The sequence below is a fragment of the Aulonocara sp. 'chitande type north' Nkhata Bay genome, linkage group LG22 (genome assembly GCF_057382095.1).
Source record: "Aulonocara sp. 'chitande type north' Nkhata Bay isolate Kocher_YH1m ecotype deep benthic linkage group LG22, A_spYH_male_GT1.1, whole genome shotgun sequence".
NCBI classification, from domain to species: Eukaryota; Metazoa; Chordata; class Actinopteri; order Cichliformes; family Cichlidae; genus Aulonocara; species Aulonocara sp. 'chitande type north' Nkhata Bay.
Genome location: NC_141364.1, coordinates 37,765,016 through 37,781,537, shown reverse-complemented (window position 1 = coordinate 37,781,537; position 16,522 = coordinate 37,765,016). Strand labels below are relative to the sequence as shown.

Here is a 16,522-nt window from a genome sequence, read left to right as displayed (position 1 = left end):
TTCCTGAAAGGTAATACCCAGCGCTCTGCACTTCAGAGGTCACAGATGAAAAAGAAGGGAAGAACGGATTAAGGACAGTTTGGAGCAGAAAACAAGAAGAGCGGAGGAGTGCAGGATGCTCTCCGTGGTCCCTCTGTTCTATCACCAGACAGAGGTAAGGGGGCTGGTTGTCATGGCAGCTGTTGTCATGGCAGCTGGACTGAGTAATAAACATAAGGAGGAAATGTCCAGCCAGCCAGTGAAGTGAAGGCGCCGTGGCAACCGCTGCCTGAAATGTGGTTTGACCTTCGCTTTAAGAAGTGGACTTGTTGTTGAAACTCAGCATTGTGATGCATCAGTGTTTAAATACTTTTCTCAAATAATATTGAGACACATCTACAGGAGGCTTTTTGGTCATGTCATACACACTTTGTTTTTTTAACCATTTTGGACCAGAGTGAAATCCCACCCCCACCTAACTTTTAATCTTATATAACCTTAAGGATTCTTTTCTCCACTCCATAAAATAAATGAATGTGTAGCTATCACCAAGCTTGCCAGTATCAGATTTAATTTGGCACATCAGCCTGTAATCCAAATGTGGCTCCTTAAAACCGACAAGGTGGATGTGGCCATCTTTTATTTACAGTCTATGCCCCAGCCTCTGCGCCCTGTGTTCTACAACCAGCTGGAAACTTGTTACTTGTTCATTTTTATTGTCTTTGATAGCTGGAAACCACAAGCATGTCACTGAAAGTAACTTACCTGCAAGAGTTTATTTAATATCCAACCTTCACCATCTACTTCTAACCAATCCCTGCTCAAGCGCCCTTTTGCAGATCAGCAGGGCCGCATTAATCTTAAAGTGAAATCACTTGACTAGTGACACAGTGAACCTTTTAAGCATTTAATCAGCTTCGTACTTCTGCTTAATTACAGGTGTAAAAAATAAAACAGCAATTAATAGAAACCTCCTGAAATGTGAGCAATTGAATGAAATGGATCTGTTCCACTTATCGGTGGACTATATTTGTTAAAATGCAAAAAAAAAAAAGTTTATAAAATAATATAAGCCATTTAACTAAAATGCTGACTCCTAGAGAGGCTCCAATAAATGAAAAATCCCACGGGAGTGCATCTCTGGGAGGGAATCCTTGTGCACTGGCAGTGTGGTGAGCAGAGGAAGCCGTAGCGGTGCGTTACCCTCCTGTACCACGGAGTATGGTTGTGGACCTGGTCAACAGCTCTTAAAGCTCCGATACGTCAGTCAGTCCTTTCTCATTACAATCACCTTCACACTCTCAGCTACTCGTCTCTTTGTCACCACAGTCGGTCTTTGATTCTGATGATCCATTTTCATTGCCGTTCTCCAAATCCACCTCTTTGTCTGCTGCTCTTTCCTCTTCCTGCTCTTCGTCCTTCTCTGCCGCATCCTCTGCTTCCTCCTTTCCTCCATCACTCCGTTTCTGCCCGAGGCCCTGTTTGTCTCTGAAGACCTCCACACCTAACATTCGGAGGTAATGAAACCTCTCGTTGCGGGGGACGAATGCTCGGATGGACGTCTTTCCCCTCCAGCCACACAGCTGGATGGGACACTGAGGTTCCCCCGGGTTACTGAAAAATAAAGGACGATGGTGGGTCGCACAGTTTAACCAAACAAAAAACAGGCTGTCACTTCAAAATGCAAACATCAGAAACACTAAAAACATGTTACACGCTTACTTTGGGTTTGGGATGTACTTCAGCACAATGCTTCCCATTCCTGTGGAGAGAAAACTAAAGTTTTACAGGAAGTAGAAAGTGATACAACCTACCGTGACGTTAGGTTATACGGCAGGAAAACGTACATAAAATATGACCACTGACAGGTGACATGAGTAACACTGTGGGTGGGTGGGATATATTAGAGTGGGAGTGGGAATTTGGTCAAAGTTGATCTGTAAAAATATTTTTTTGATGAGAATTACAGATTCCATTTTCACTTTCATTCGTTGTCACTTATCTGCTGCTTCCTAACTTACATCATTTCCATTGGGAAGGGGAAAAAAAATTACATCATAAAAATCATACTTAAAGGTCGACAGTAAAACTCAGTTGTGAACTCAACAGGGTCAAAATGAACCAGTGAATCACTGTTTTCCTGCTGGTGTCGCCTCCTGAATCGGAGCATGGATGGGATTCTCGAGCACGACCCTAAAACTTCAGCCACGGCGAGTGACTTAAAATGTGTCGAGGAACAAAAATAACTGCGTTCTCAGAGTGATCCGACCAACCCAAACTGAATGTCCCGTGATTTAATACGCTGACGCCATAAATGTATATCTAAGACAATTTAAAGACCAGTGTGCACCCTGGATATATTTTCCCCGAACACACACAGTTGGAGAGCATATCTATATTTGACTGTACCAATTTTCTGGGCCTGTGCATGTGCTTCATCCTCCAGCTTGCTGAGGTAGGGGTTCTCCTGGGTCAGCAGCACTTTGATGTCCTCCACACTCACCCTAATGATCCTGGAGCGTATATATGGCTGCAGAGTGTAAATACCCTGGTAGGACAGAAAGTACATGTGGCTGACAATCGGCACAAAGAAACTCTTTCCAGTTACACGCAGCATATAAAATGAATTCATTATCAACTCGTTTGAGTGTGAAATCGGCCGTCTGGCTCACTTGTTATTCGGCTACAGCTCTGCGTTGGCAACAGTAAAGACAGCAGGAAGGATTTCTTGCATATTTGAACATTAAATGTATTATAACCTCAAAGTATATTTAAGTTGATAAAATAATAGAACTATAACGTTTTTGTGCATCACGTCACTGATGAATGACTGAACAGTCTCCAAATCATGCAGCTTTTAGTCAAGATGATAGCCAAAGAACAAATGGAAACACAGATTTATATACAGGACTGAACTGTGACTGCCTGAAAACTGTGTGTGTGTGTGTGTGTGTGTTACCTCCTGAGCCAGTCTAAAGGCACAGCCAAACTCCTCTCCTTCACTATTGCGAGACCACACCTTCACCCCTGTGTTTATGACCTGAGAGACAAAAAACAGAGTGTAATGAACCACGTCCATATAAAAACACCACACTGAAATAAACAGAAAAAAAGAGACAGGTTATTTAAATTCCAATCAGTGACTAATTATGTTTCTTGTAGCTTTCCTGGTGATGCAATTGTAATTACACTGAACTCTCTTCCTCCAGGCAACGACTGTACAAGACATCGGCACACAGCCCAGCCAGTCTCTGGGGTCCCAGCAGGTGTGGGAGCAACTGTGTCAGTGATTTGCATAGTAAAAACTCTACCACACACATGCTATTCTTTTTATAAGGGAACTAAAGTCAATTTAATGAGACTACTAAGGTCAAGGTGATCCGCAAGGCTTCAATCATCAGGCCTAGAGACTGGTCGGCAACCCCTTGGCAACTGATTGACGAGTGGTTGCTGGAGGTTGCAAAGATGCTGGCGCACCAAAAACCTCATCATTGCTTTGATCACTAGCAGACTGCTGCTGTCACCTGTAGTTTGCATGGAAGACGCCAACTTGTATGCAAACACTCATGTTTTACTCTCAGAGGTGACGTGAAACTTGAACAAAACTGGAAACAGAAAATGTTGCCAGTGTCTAGGCTTGTTTCACCAAGGTGCAATCAGCGCTCAGGTTTTCCTGTGGTGCTGTTTACATGTCAGGATTATTTTTGTGTGAGCTGAACATTATTGGAGATGCCTGCTGTAGAAATGTTTGCCTTCTCTTGAACATAATGGAGCCAGAGGCCTGTATAGTAAAGCGAGGCTGTGAAGGTGATTCACCTCTCAGCAGGATATATCACGACCGTAACTTTATGTTCCAGATAAGAGGGCTGCAAGTACAAAATAACCATCTACTCCCTAATCGGTCCTCTAGAAAATAGTCCCCTCATTCCTGGAAGACTCCTCAGACTTCTGTGTACAGTGAGCCTAAAAGCCTAAAGACCCGATGCCAACACAGGTCCTACTTACCAATTAGAAACATGTTCTGATGTTTATTTTTTAATTTCTCAGACCATTTAGCGCCCGCTGAAAGAATGAGGCTGAATTTCTTTCAGCTGGTCTTACACACCATTACAATGCACTGAGCATCTCATTAACTCAGTGAAACACACAGCTGTAATTTTAGTCGGATACTTTGTGTCTTAATGATGGTGCTCTGAAATCTTTACATACACTTTTTCTCTTGTTGCCAGATTTAATTCCTGGTTTTAAACAGATACTTTATAATCATGCTTTTCTAGTTTTACTGACCACTCAAAGCCTTAAGTATACAAACACTAATACATGCTTTTAAAATGAAATAGGCCTACAGATTATGCATGTTTTTTTCCTACCACACATACACAAATGGCCTGGTATTTATTAGAGATGGCACGATACCACTTTTTTTATGTCCGATACCGATATCATAAATTTGGATATCTGCCGATACCGATATGAATCCGATATAGTGTTTTTTTAATCAACAAAACTGTTTTTTAAATATCTTGCTGCATTTTGTATAAGTTCATACTCAAGTTTAAAACAACAACTACACTAAAGCTATTCTGTTACACCTGTATGCAAAAAAAAATATTTCATAGTTCAGCAATACTGATCAATCTAATAAACTTAAACCTACACCATCCTCCCTATTCTGGTATTTTAAAGAGTACCTAGCGTAAATATTAAGCAACCTAACTAATAGGGTTCCAACTCCCAGCAACAAAAATAAATAAATAAAAAATAGGGAACCACCCCTCACGCTCCACCTCATGATGCTTAATCGACGTAATCAACCTTAATTTCAAATCACTTTTTTTTTTTTAAATTTGATGCAGTGTGAAAAAAAATGCACAGAAATCAATTATCTTTCAAGAAATATTAAATAGATTCAACATCTTTCTTCAACAAAATTGCAGACTGCACAGATGGTACCTTCCCAAAGTAAAAAGTACTATAGCTTACTAGGGTATATATATTAGACTTAATAGTCACTATATACAGTAATTGACTTCTATTCATTTTACATCAAATTAAAACTTTGGGTGTCAGATAATTATTTATTAAAAGCTCGACATTTTAAATGAGAATAAGAAAGAAAAGTATGTCTTTGTGCCCCGTCTTCCCTGTTCATGCCCTATCGGCCCCCCTGGCTAAACTTTGCTAGATCCGCCCCTGCACAGTTACCAGCGTCAGCTGCGTAGAAAAAGATCCTGGTGTAGAAAGTAATATTAAATACATTCTAACAACAGCTGATCAAGCTTAAACGTGCTGCTGTTGTTCAGCCGCTGGTTTCCTCTTTCTGGTGCAAAGTGGGCCAAAAGCAAACTAGAGACACGGACTCGCGACAGAAAAGCCGATCAGCTGATCGTTAAGCAGTTTCATGATTGAAGTAGCAGCCGGAAAGCGAGAGGCAGTCGCTCGTTAAGCTTAAGGCAGGAATGCTTTACAAACATTCAGAGATGGACTTACACACTTGCTTTACTTCTCTCGGGGATAACTTTGTCGGAGATGAAATGCCGGGTTGCTAGCAAAGCTCCACATGCTATCCAGACCACCGACAGGTCCCGCATGCCACAGCCGCTCTATCACGTGATGCATACTGCTCCGAGTGCTAACGTTCTGAGGTGAGTTACGGCGTGTTGCAAGTTTTGTGAGGTGCTTTCGTGATATTTAATGGATCGGATTACATTTTTTATTTTTCTCCGATATCCGATCCAGTAATTTAGGTCAGTATCGGACCGATACCGATACGTAATATCGGATCGGTCCATCTCTAGTATTTATACAGTGCGTTTATCCATCACATACACACCAACACACCTGGATATCTGAATGACAACAATCTGGGTTTCAGCATCTTGTCCGACAACATCTAACCCGGCCTTCACGAGACACATTGACACAGCAATCAACAGACACCCTCCGCATTTTCACTGGTCATATACTGCACTACATGACAGGTTAGGTGAAGGCACTCCACACCACACACGGACTGTCATTTACTCCCACTATGTTAATGTAGACGTTTCTGCACACGATCGCTCCAGAACTGAGCAACTCGTAACACATTTAAATGGATAAACAGGACAACAAACCAGAGGAAAAATATGAAAATTAAGATCTTGAAGTTTCCGGTTCCTTTAAGACAAAGTGACTAAAAATTGAGAAACAACAAACACCGGGGAGAACAAAGAGCCCGAGTCCCCACAATGCCACCTGTGCAGGTCCTGCAGGGTGGAGGACCAGAGGGATTTGGGAAAGGAGAGGCTCCCATCTGTTTAAGCTGCTTCCCTCACACAGAGACAAACGCACAAAAAGAACGGAAAAATAACAACAACACAACCAACCAAACAAACGAATCAATGTAAAGCCCATAAATCAGCACTTAGGTAAACATAATGCTTCTTCCTCCAGAGGATCGATACAATGTCTCCAGGACATAACTGATTATGGATTGGCTGTATCAATTTTCAAAAACACAAATGTTTCATCTTCATTATCAAACACGTGTGCCTACCTTCATGCGTTCGCTGTTATTGAGCAGGACATTACGGAGCTCTTTGGACACCATGTACAAGTTCCTTTTCTTGCCCTCATGGGTCCGAGTCAGGACGTTGAGTTTGGGGAAGTCGGGAGACAGATCATAGAAAGACCTAGAGGAAAACAGGAAACACGCATTTATGCTGCAGAAAAATGTTGAAAACACCTATTTTACATTGAAGACAAGGGTGCACTTACTGTATGGTGGTGAAGACGGGGTCATCATCACTTAAGAACACAAAGGGGTCTTCTTTATATCCAAACAGCCTCATCTTCTTTGAGGGTGGAGGCCTGAAAAAGGACAGATACAAAATGTTTACTTACATTTTAAAGAGCTTGTTTGTGGGTCCAAAACTGCTTTTGTTTTTTTTATCTGTATTTATAACCAGTTAAGAGTCATAAGTTTCCATTTATTAGTTCATGAGCTCAGTGCGACTCACCCACACATCCCCTCTGGTTTAGCACCGGCATCCTGACCCACAGAAGCTCCTTCGGGCGTCTCATCTGCCTCCTTGTCCACTTTTTCCTCTTGGCTGTTCCTCTCCACCTTCTCAGTGGAACCTTCAGGGGGGAGATGTGGAGTGTCTCCTGGTGACGGAGCCTCCTTGGAGCTGCTGGTTTGGGCAGCTGAGCTCGACAGCTTGGAGTCTTTCCTCAGCTGGAGATGGAAGAGGAGGAGAGTGAACGGACAAAGAAAAAACAGCTCCAGGTGTGGTTAATAACCTGACCAGGTGGGCGAGGTTAGGGTGAGGTGAGGCACGTGGGGTGGGGGGCATCGTGTGTGAGTGTTTAAGATGAAGTACCTTAGGATATCTTTTGTTCCAAGGCATCGGGGCTTTCTTCACCAGCACAGCCACAAAGAAACCTCCAGTGTTCTGGTGATGTGGCAGAATCCTCATACTGCCATAAAACACACACACAGAAAAAAATTAATTTAAAATAAATAAATAAATCACAGCTTGGGGTTTGATAGAGCCCCTGCTGTGAAGACAGCATGTGGGAAAAGAAAAAGCGCCTTAATCAACATGTGACAACAGCTCCCTCTGCTGCCAATATCAAGTCATTGTGAGCACTGACGCTTAAACATGACATCATCCTCCGTAATGTGAGGTTGGCAGGTGCGCCTGCATCTACTGCACACTGGATGTAAGTTCAAAAAGCACAGTTTACGGTGGTGAGAGGTGACGGTGTAGGATGCGCTCTACTGTACTCCAATTCTGTAAAATGAAATTCTGTATTTTAACGATTCTTGAAAGAAATCAGCCAAAACAAAGCAGGCTAACAGAAACGTTTTAAGGACACTTGTCATGCCAAGATTGAACACTTTAATAAGCTATTTCACACTATTTTTAAGAGAACACCTTCAATTCTAAAACGCATTAGCATGGACCTGCATCTGTTTGTCTGGGACTGCTCACTTACCATCTCTCCAGATGAAAGCTTGCCAGTTTCTCTGAGTCTTTTTGCGGGAACATGGTTGGTCGGATCTGCGTATGACGACTACTCGGGACCTCAGACCAGTCCGTGTACCACTGGCCTTCTTTAGTCATCAGCTACAAAGAAACAGAAATAGTCTGGATACAGATCTACAATTCAAAAGTAACGACTGGCATTAAATAAATAAATAAATAAATAAAATAAAATCCAGTACCTTCCAGGAAGTGACCCCAGGCATCCACTTCAGCCCCGGCAGGTCAGCTGAGCAGTCAGCCAGCTCCAACGCTCCTGGTAACATGAAGCAAGAGAGCAGCCAGTCTTTATAAGACATGACATTTACACATAACTTTCATAAAACAAAGTGAAATATTTAGCCTGTTGAAAATTGAAGAGCTGAGGTGTAGCTGCTGACACTGACAGATCATTTCCTGTGGATCTGACATGGATGAACTTTAGGGAATGTCCACGCTCATGTATCATCTCAGGTTATGACAGCATAATTACACATTACCATGTCCAACACACAACTGAATGCAAGGTATCCTGTCATGTCAGACTGAATGCAAGAGAAAAACGGTAGTTTGATTACAGACTTTATTAAATGATGGACAAGCCACGGTGAAAAATTTGGTTTGTGGAACTGCGAGTTTGCCACTAAACCATCCCATCTTGGTGTTTGGATGGAGATGATCTGACTATGAATTGCTCTTACAGTAGCAACCACAGATGCCACCAGAACTGATATCTCGAACAGCCACTTGTCAATAACAAGGTAAACATAGTCTAAATGATCTCCTGCTCTTAATCTAAATTTGTCAAGTAAACTTTTTCATCTCTGCTAATATACAGTACAGTATATAGAGAGCCGAGACGACAAGGCTTCAGCTGCATTCAGTGGAAAAGAACAAGAAATATAGGAAGAGTAAGAATAAATATACACTTTAGGACTAAGATAAGGAGAGTAAATATACACTTTGAGGTAAAAAGGCTTAATAACAGTCTAAAATTTACAACTGAAATTTAAAGTGACCTTGAAGTGGTTTAAAATGACCAACATAGCAGCTTTACAGTTTACAGTATGAATAAATAAAAGAATTCCTCGGTCGGGAAACCAAATAAAACATCTACGCCGTAGAAAAAAGAAAGAAAAAAAAAAAGAAAAAACACTATTTTGCTGGAGCGCTATCAGCCGCTGCCTGCTCATGGCACCGCCGGAAGTACCATTTGACTTTAATTTACAAGATTCAGTTTAGAAAAAGAAATTAAAAGAAAAAAGGGGGGGGGGGCACACTGGATTTACAAAAATGAAAAATGTGCCACCTTAAACTTGGTCAAAATTGTCAATGCTTTCTAATATTCAAGGAAATCTTAGAGATAACTTTGCAAGAGGGACTGTAGTCTAAATCTGACTGTGTGTGTGAGCGGCTGACTTGGGTTTCAGTGTCTAAACACAATTTACGATGAATATTTGTCAATTTTTCTGTCACAAACCTAAGTACAAGTCATTGAGCCTCATTTACTATAAAAGTGTGTAAACAAATGTCTGGATCCACCCAAATTATATCATCACCAATTTCTCTTCTTCACCTGGATGTAAACGTGTTTCCTTAGTACGCAAATTGTATGAAGATCCACAAGGTTGTTGTTTCATATCGACTCAAATTTTGTGCACGAACTCATTTTTTGTCCACAGTAAGAACGATTCCACACAAATATTAGTAAATGAGGCCATTGTTTTATTATCAAACCCTGCTCCACAGCAACAGGAGTTCAAAGTAAGAAGCATGAAACAGCTAAAACATTAATATGAATGCTGACCTCTTACTGTGTGACCCAGAATGTGTGTTTGTTACCTTCACTTTTCTCCAGCAGTGCTGCTATGACAGCCTCGTCCTCTATGGGGTTGAGTGAACAGGTGGAGTAGACCATCCTCCCTCCCACAGCCAGCTGTTCCACACCACGCACAGCGATACGCAGCTGGAGCCTGGTGAAAACACACGTGTGCGCTCTGTAATCCTGCCAACGTTTTAAATTAAGACCAAAAGCGACACACTCCATTCCCTTGCTGTTTAGTCAATTTGGTGTACCACACGACTGCATTCCTGTGTTGTAGCTTAGGTGTGAGCGCGCACTCTCCTCCACTCACCCGTGGAGATGCAGGCTGTTGCTGGTCGTCCATTTCTTCCACACGTCTATGTTCTTCCTCATGGTGCCATCCCCACTGCAGAGCACAGAGCAGCAACAGTCAGAACACCCACCTCGTCTTGGCCCGAGGCGGTGAAACCTCCACGGAGCCTTTTTTCAACTTGTCATGGGGCAAATAAAATGTCTGCGAAGCACAAACGGTCTGCTTCTGTCTTCATTACTGCTTTTCCTCCCCTCCACGCCTCTCCCCTCCCTATGTTGTTTTTGGCAGGAGACTCCTGGCTTCAGCACTACAGCTGCCCAAACTCAGGCAGCATTTGCAAACCGGGGCAGTTCTGCTTTGGCCACAAAATGATGCTAAATTTCGAGAGATGAAATATGTGGACAAATGTTTTACCACCCTACTGAAACCTGAAGGTCGCAAAGACACTAACAGCAACGTATGAGGACGGTGCATTTGATGGAGAGTGTGGTACGTCATCTACATCTGCCTCATAAAATCTGCTTTCCTGTCAAACACCCACACATAAATCAGAGCTTACTGATCATTCACTGTTTTAGCAGCTTCATAACCCCAACTCTCTGCATGAGCGATGCAGACATGTAGCGGATACGTCTGCTGACCTGCAGGGCACATCACACAGGATGCGGTCATAGAAGAGGACGTCCTTCTTGCCATTGGAGTTGATCTCCAGGGTGGGGATGCAGGAGGCGTCGTGGTTCACCACCATGATACAGGGGCTGTTGAGCCGCTTGGCTTGGTGCACGAGCAAGTAGCACCGCTTATTGTCCACGTCATTTGCAATGACAAAGCCCTCTGAAAGGTGGAGATCAGGTTTGAACTTATATACACTATTAATGCAAGAGAATCTTGGGGTTTTTTTTTGCAATTTAAAGACAAAACATGGATTTCTTCCAGTTTTCCTACCTGGAAACGGCACATCCATGTCAGCATGAAGCATCTCGATCAGCTGGGCTGTCTTCGACCCTGGAGCTGCACACATGTCCAGGATCTGCATAGAAACTCTTTTTAAACTTTGATGCCACTTTATTGTTACCAACACAGACTCCTGTGGGAGGACAATAAGTTCACGGTCGCTGAAGGACATTTGGCAGAGTGTAGTCTCTGCTAATCAGTTGTTCCTGTCCTGTGTTTTCCCATCTGACTGGCTCCCTAGCAAAACTGCTTTTGTGGCAGAACTCAACACAGACTTCAGCTGCCTCGTCCCACAGAGGAACCGACTCCAACTCAGTTGTCTTGCTTTTCTGCTGGTAACAGTCAGCCTTCTACTCTGGAGATCCCCTGTGAGCAAGAGGACCAATGTAACCAGAACCCGGAGTGGGTGGAGAACTGGTTCGTGTGCCGACACACTGAGCTAATCGAGACTGTGGAACAAGGACAGAACAGCTCGATCTGACTGAGGATGAGAAATCGCTAACTATGTTGCAGTTATCGTAACACAAATTAACTGGGATATAAAATATTTGTCAGGAATAAACTCTGTCCTTCATCTCAGGACTTCACACCTCTCACCTCCCAGCCATCACACACACCCCCGGCTTCTGTGGACTCCAACATACACACCCCTCCCCCAAAATCCACTCTTTCTATCTCAGCACTTCAAGTGAGGAACGAGCTTCGCAAGATCAAGGTGCAGAAGGCTGCAGGTCCAGATGGCGTCAGCTCCAGGCTCCTGAGATGCTGCGCAGATGAACTGTGTGGCATCCTAGGATATCAGTTCAACCTGAGCCTGTCACTGGGGAAAGTACCACAGCTGTGGAAGACCTCCTGTGTGGTACCGGTACCAAAGACCTCCCATCCCAAGGACCTCAGCAGCTACAGGCCGGTATCCCTGACATCGCATCTGATGAAGACCCACGAGAGGTTGGTTCTGAACCATCTGCGCCCCCTGGTGAGGTCTTCATTGGATCCGCTGCAGTTTGCTTACCAGCCTGGCATCGGGGTGGAGGACGCCATCATCTACCTCCTGCACCGAGCTCTGACTCACCTGGAGAAGCCTGGAAGCACTGTGAGGATCATGTTCTTTGATTTCTCCAGTGCTTTCAACACCATCCAGCCACGACTTCTGAGGGACAAGCTGGAGATATCGGGAGTGGACCACCACATGTCCCAGTGGATACTGGACTACCTCACAGAACGTCCACAGTATGTGAGGACACAGGGCTGTATCTCTGACACGCTGGTCTGCAGTACGGGGGCCCCACAGGGAACTGTGCTGGCACCGTTCCTCTTCACCCTCTACACTGCAGACTTCTCCATCAACTCCCCACGCTGCCACCTACAGAAGTTCTCTGACGACTCTGCCATAGTCGCCTCATCACAGGTGAGGACGACTCAGAGCACAGACAGTGGACTGGACTTTGTTGACTGGTGTCAGCAGAACCACCTGCTGATCAACGCCGGGAAAACCAAGGAGTTGGTGGTGGACTTCCGGAGACGCAGACCCACCACACTGACAGCGGTGAACATCCAGGGAGTGGACATTGAGATAGTGGACTCTTATAGGTACCCGGGTGTTCACCTGAATAATAAACTGGACTGGAGCCACAACACTGATGCTCTTTACAGGAAGGGTCAGAGCAGACTCTACCTGCTGAGGCGGCTGAGGTCATTTGGAGTCCAGGGAGCGCTTTTAAAGACCTTCTATGACTCTGTGATGGCATCTGTCATTTTTTTACAGTGTTGTACGTTGGAGCAGCAGTTTATCGGCAGCTGAGAGGAAGAGGTTGGATAAACTCATCAGGAAGGCCAGCTCTGTTCTGGGATGCACCCTAGACCCAGTGCAGGTGGTGGGAGACAGAAGGACTCTGGCCAAAATAACATCTGATGGACAGAGTCTCCAACCCCATGCATATAAATGTTGCTGAACTGCAGAGCTCCTTCAGTGACAGACTGCTGCATCCTCGATGCATGAAGGAGCGTTTCTGCAGGTCCTTCCTCCCTGCAGCTGTCAGACTGCACAATCAGAATTGCTCCCAACAAACACAGATGTTTACATCTCCGCTATAACTGCAATAAGTTAATTAACTGATTCGCACTACAACCTGCTTTGCCTCTTATCTGTAGTTATTTTTATTTAATTTATATATAATTGTATATAGTAACCACTGTCCTTGATGTAAATATGTAAGAAAAATTGTGTATGTTTCTGTTCCATGTCCTGTGTACTGTTTGTTTGTATATGTGTCTTTTTGGCTGCTGTAACAACCAAATTTCCCCTTGTGGGACAATTAATTAAAGGATTATTCTAAACTCGTAAGGACCTAAGATTTTATTTATGAAACCATGTTCATCTGATTTATGCACACACCCCTCACCAGCACAGAGGGTAAATTTGCACACGAGTTTAAAACAGAGAAAAAGTTCAACTGCATTAAGTATAATAAAACTGTGCTTTTACCTTGTGATGGGGCTCAATCTTCAGAAGTAGAGGAGGGATCATGCTGACAGCTTCTTGTCGGCTGATGTTGCCCTGCGAGGACAAACAAAAGGAATGTCAGTCTCTCCACTTCTTTACCAACTTCCTGACATGTTTTGGGGGTTTTTAACCCCCTTCCACTGGTAACACAAATGTGATCTTTGGGATTGTGACTGACTCACCGACTCTGTCTCGCTGACCAAAAACTGGTGGAACTTCTCCAGCAGGGGAGACTTCCTTATGATCTTCCTGCTCATGTTGGTGTGCCAGGCCTGCTCATCAGGGTACCTGAAGAGGACAGTCCACAATCTGGTTTTAATTTGAATCAGTGCATCTTTTTAGTCTTGGGGAAAACATGATATATTACCAGCTGAGAGGCTGCGGAGCTTCGATCTTCTGACCATCGATTTCCAGCTCCTGAATATCCTTGAAATATTTTTCCTTCAGACAATGAAGGATCTCCTTGGCATGGCTGGAAAAGGAAATTAGTAGCATTTACATTAGGGATCTAATATTTCTCCTTATGAATGTAATTAATGATTAAGCATTTTCACCTTGTAATTAAAAGTGGAATTTCCATGAAAAAGTTCAGAACAACCTACAAAGGGGCACATACGTTCCAATGACAACCTCCTACATGGTGTTAAGCATGAGCCCAAGTTGTAGATCTGTCCAGCTCACCTCTTGTATCCAGTGATGCGGATGGTTGCTGGCAGAGGTTCCCTCATTGCTTCCATGAACTGTTCAAACTCCCCCTCAGGTACCAGACCTAGCTCCTTATAGTAGTTCTCAAACAGCTTGTTCTCCTTGATAATGTCAGCATACCCAGCTCCCCAACCCTGGGACAAACAAATATGTTCATGCAAACTAACAGGAGACAAAATTGCTACACTGAATGTCGTTTGATAAAATCAAATTTAAACTTTACTTGCTTATGAGTAACAGCCTGAACAACATACCATACGATCTGTTACATTTAACTCTGGTGTCGTGCTGAATTTGGCCTATAGTACAACAAGCTGTTCACATATATAAAGATATACAGATCTTTGTTCAAAAAAAAAAAGAGGGGGGGGGGGGGGGGGGAATGGTGGTCACACATGGCTTTGAAAACAGCACGGTAACCAGCAGCAGTTTATATCTGCTACTTTCAGTAAAGGTAACAGATATAAATTATCCCTGCAGTCGCTTCCTTTCTGCAGTTACTTTATTTAAACATTCATGTGCGGCGTGGCTAAACACAAACACTAGCTAGTTTGTCTGGAGCAGGAGTTTTACTTACAGCGGTGTCTCTGTTGTCCCTGCCAGCATTCTGGTTTTTCTGCCGCTGTCTGCTTCTTTTCCCCATGTTGGAATAGCAGACAACTCTGGAGAAAAGTCTGCGGAACAACGTGGTGACTGGACGCGAGCAAAACAGAGCTGTTGCTCAGCTAAAGTGTAAACGTGCAAGGCGCCTGATGATGGACAGGCTGTGTATCCACGGAACGTGCTGCTCTGACGCACGTGAATGAGGACCCCTTGAGGTGGCCGCAAAATCTGCCTGAAAGAAAGCAGAAACGCCGGTCTGCACTTTTCTGAAATATTATTATTACAAAAATAAAGTTTAAATTGTTTACGTGAAACTTTGCAACCATAAAAATTGAATTATATAAAATACATTGTTCTAATTTCTTGTTTACTATATACATTCCAGCTTGAATGACGATGACCGAATTTGTATAAATGTATGTTTTCCTAAATTAATGCCATTAAAGTTGTGCAAATTAAATAACTAATATTTATTGTCGAAATCATAAACTTCACTTTTTTACACATTATTTAAAAAGTGTCCCAACTCGTTTTTTTTAATATAATCGTAATATGTGCCATTGTGGGATTTTATGCAAATCATTGTCTATGAAAATAACAAAGACTCCCTTAACATACATGTGTTCGTTATTTGGCCCTGAATGTTATATTAATCCTACTTCATCAAATTTCTGTTTTAAAAATAAATAAATAAATAAATAAATAAATAAATAATAATAACCAGTGATCCTACACGATCAGGAGTTGATCAACCAAACGGGTCCCTTAAAGGTCCTATATTATGAATCATCATACTGCCTAGTAACCACCCAACAACCCGTTAAATTGACCTATTTTAGCAATTATGCACTTTTTGCACCTTAAAATGTTGCATCTTTTTTATTTCATCACAGCAATTTTATACACACAAAACACTAGTTAAATATATTATCTTCACGTTGCATGGCAACCAGCAAGCAAAGAGGTAAAATGATCTGTTTTTCTTTTCTTTCTTTTTTTATCCACCAACAACCCCCTATGAAAGCATCCTATTCTTTTATTTCCATAACAATAACATGTAATTTATATGGACAAACGCTGTATTAAACATAATATCATTGCCTAGCAACCACCTAGCAATGACCCATTTTTTGCAATAAGCCACCTACATCTTATGAAAGCATTGTTTCATTATAACTTCATGGCCGACAGCATGAAGCACTATACAAGCAGTTTGCCAAACATATGTTAGGAATTCTTTTTGGCCTATAGGGGGCTGCATAATATACTTTTATCGCTGACATCTTATCATCTTAGATATGCAGACACATAACAGACACAAATCTGTTACTATTATTGTTATGATATCGTTTGGTCCTTTGGCCTTTCTTCTCTCACACTTTCCATAATCTTCGCCTGCTGGTTGGTGAAGATGATGGCCATGTCCCCAAGTTTAACACTTCATGTTAATTTTAAAATGTAGTAAATGTGTAAACATGAGTGAAAACACAGCCACTCTTTGTGAAAAATATTGATGAACTGAAAATGCTTGTATTCTATATGAAACATTCTTTGTCTCTTTTTGTGTGTTTATATGTTAACAGCAATGAAAAGTAAAAACAATGTTTTATATAACAGTATTAAAGTGACCGTACAAGTTGCTATTTTCCACA

At 42.6% G+C, this 16,522-nt stretch overlaps 1 protein-coding gene across 1 annotated transcript; it reads right to left on the bottom strand.

Annotated features, from left to right (window-relative positions):
* Positions 1-872: 872 nt before the first annotated feature.
* On the bottom strand, positions 873-15,065 carry nsun2 (NOP2/Sun RNA methyltransferase 2). Its single transcript, XM_086280558.1, has 19 exons — positions 14,845-15,065; positions 14,244-14,401; positions 13,930-14,034; positions 13,745-13,850; positions 13,545-13,616; positions 11,051-11,135; positions 10,747-10,939; positions 10,124-10,198; positions 9,831-9,961; positions 8,192-8,265; positions 7,963-8,093; positions 7,344-7,440; positions 6,981-7,198; positions 6,739-6,831; positions 6,518-6,653; positions 2,939-3,019; positions 2,389-2,527; positions 1,702-1,741; positions 873-1,593 (listed from the first exon to the last, which is right to left on the bottom strand). Exons 1-19 carry the CDS (start codon positions 14,908-14,910, stop codon positions 1,281-1,283), a joined length of 2,313 nt encoding a protein of 770 aa, XP_086136684.1. The 5' UTR covers positions 14,911-15,065; the 3' UTR covers positions 873-1,280.
* Positions 15,066-16,522: the final 1,457 nt, after the last annotated feature.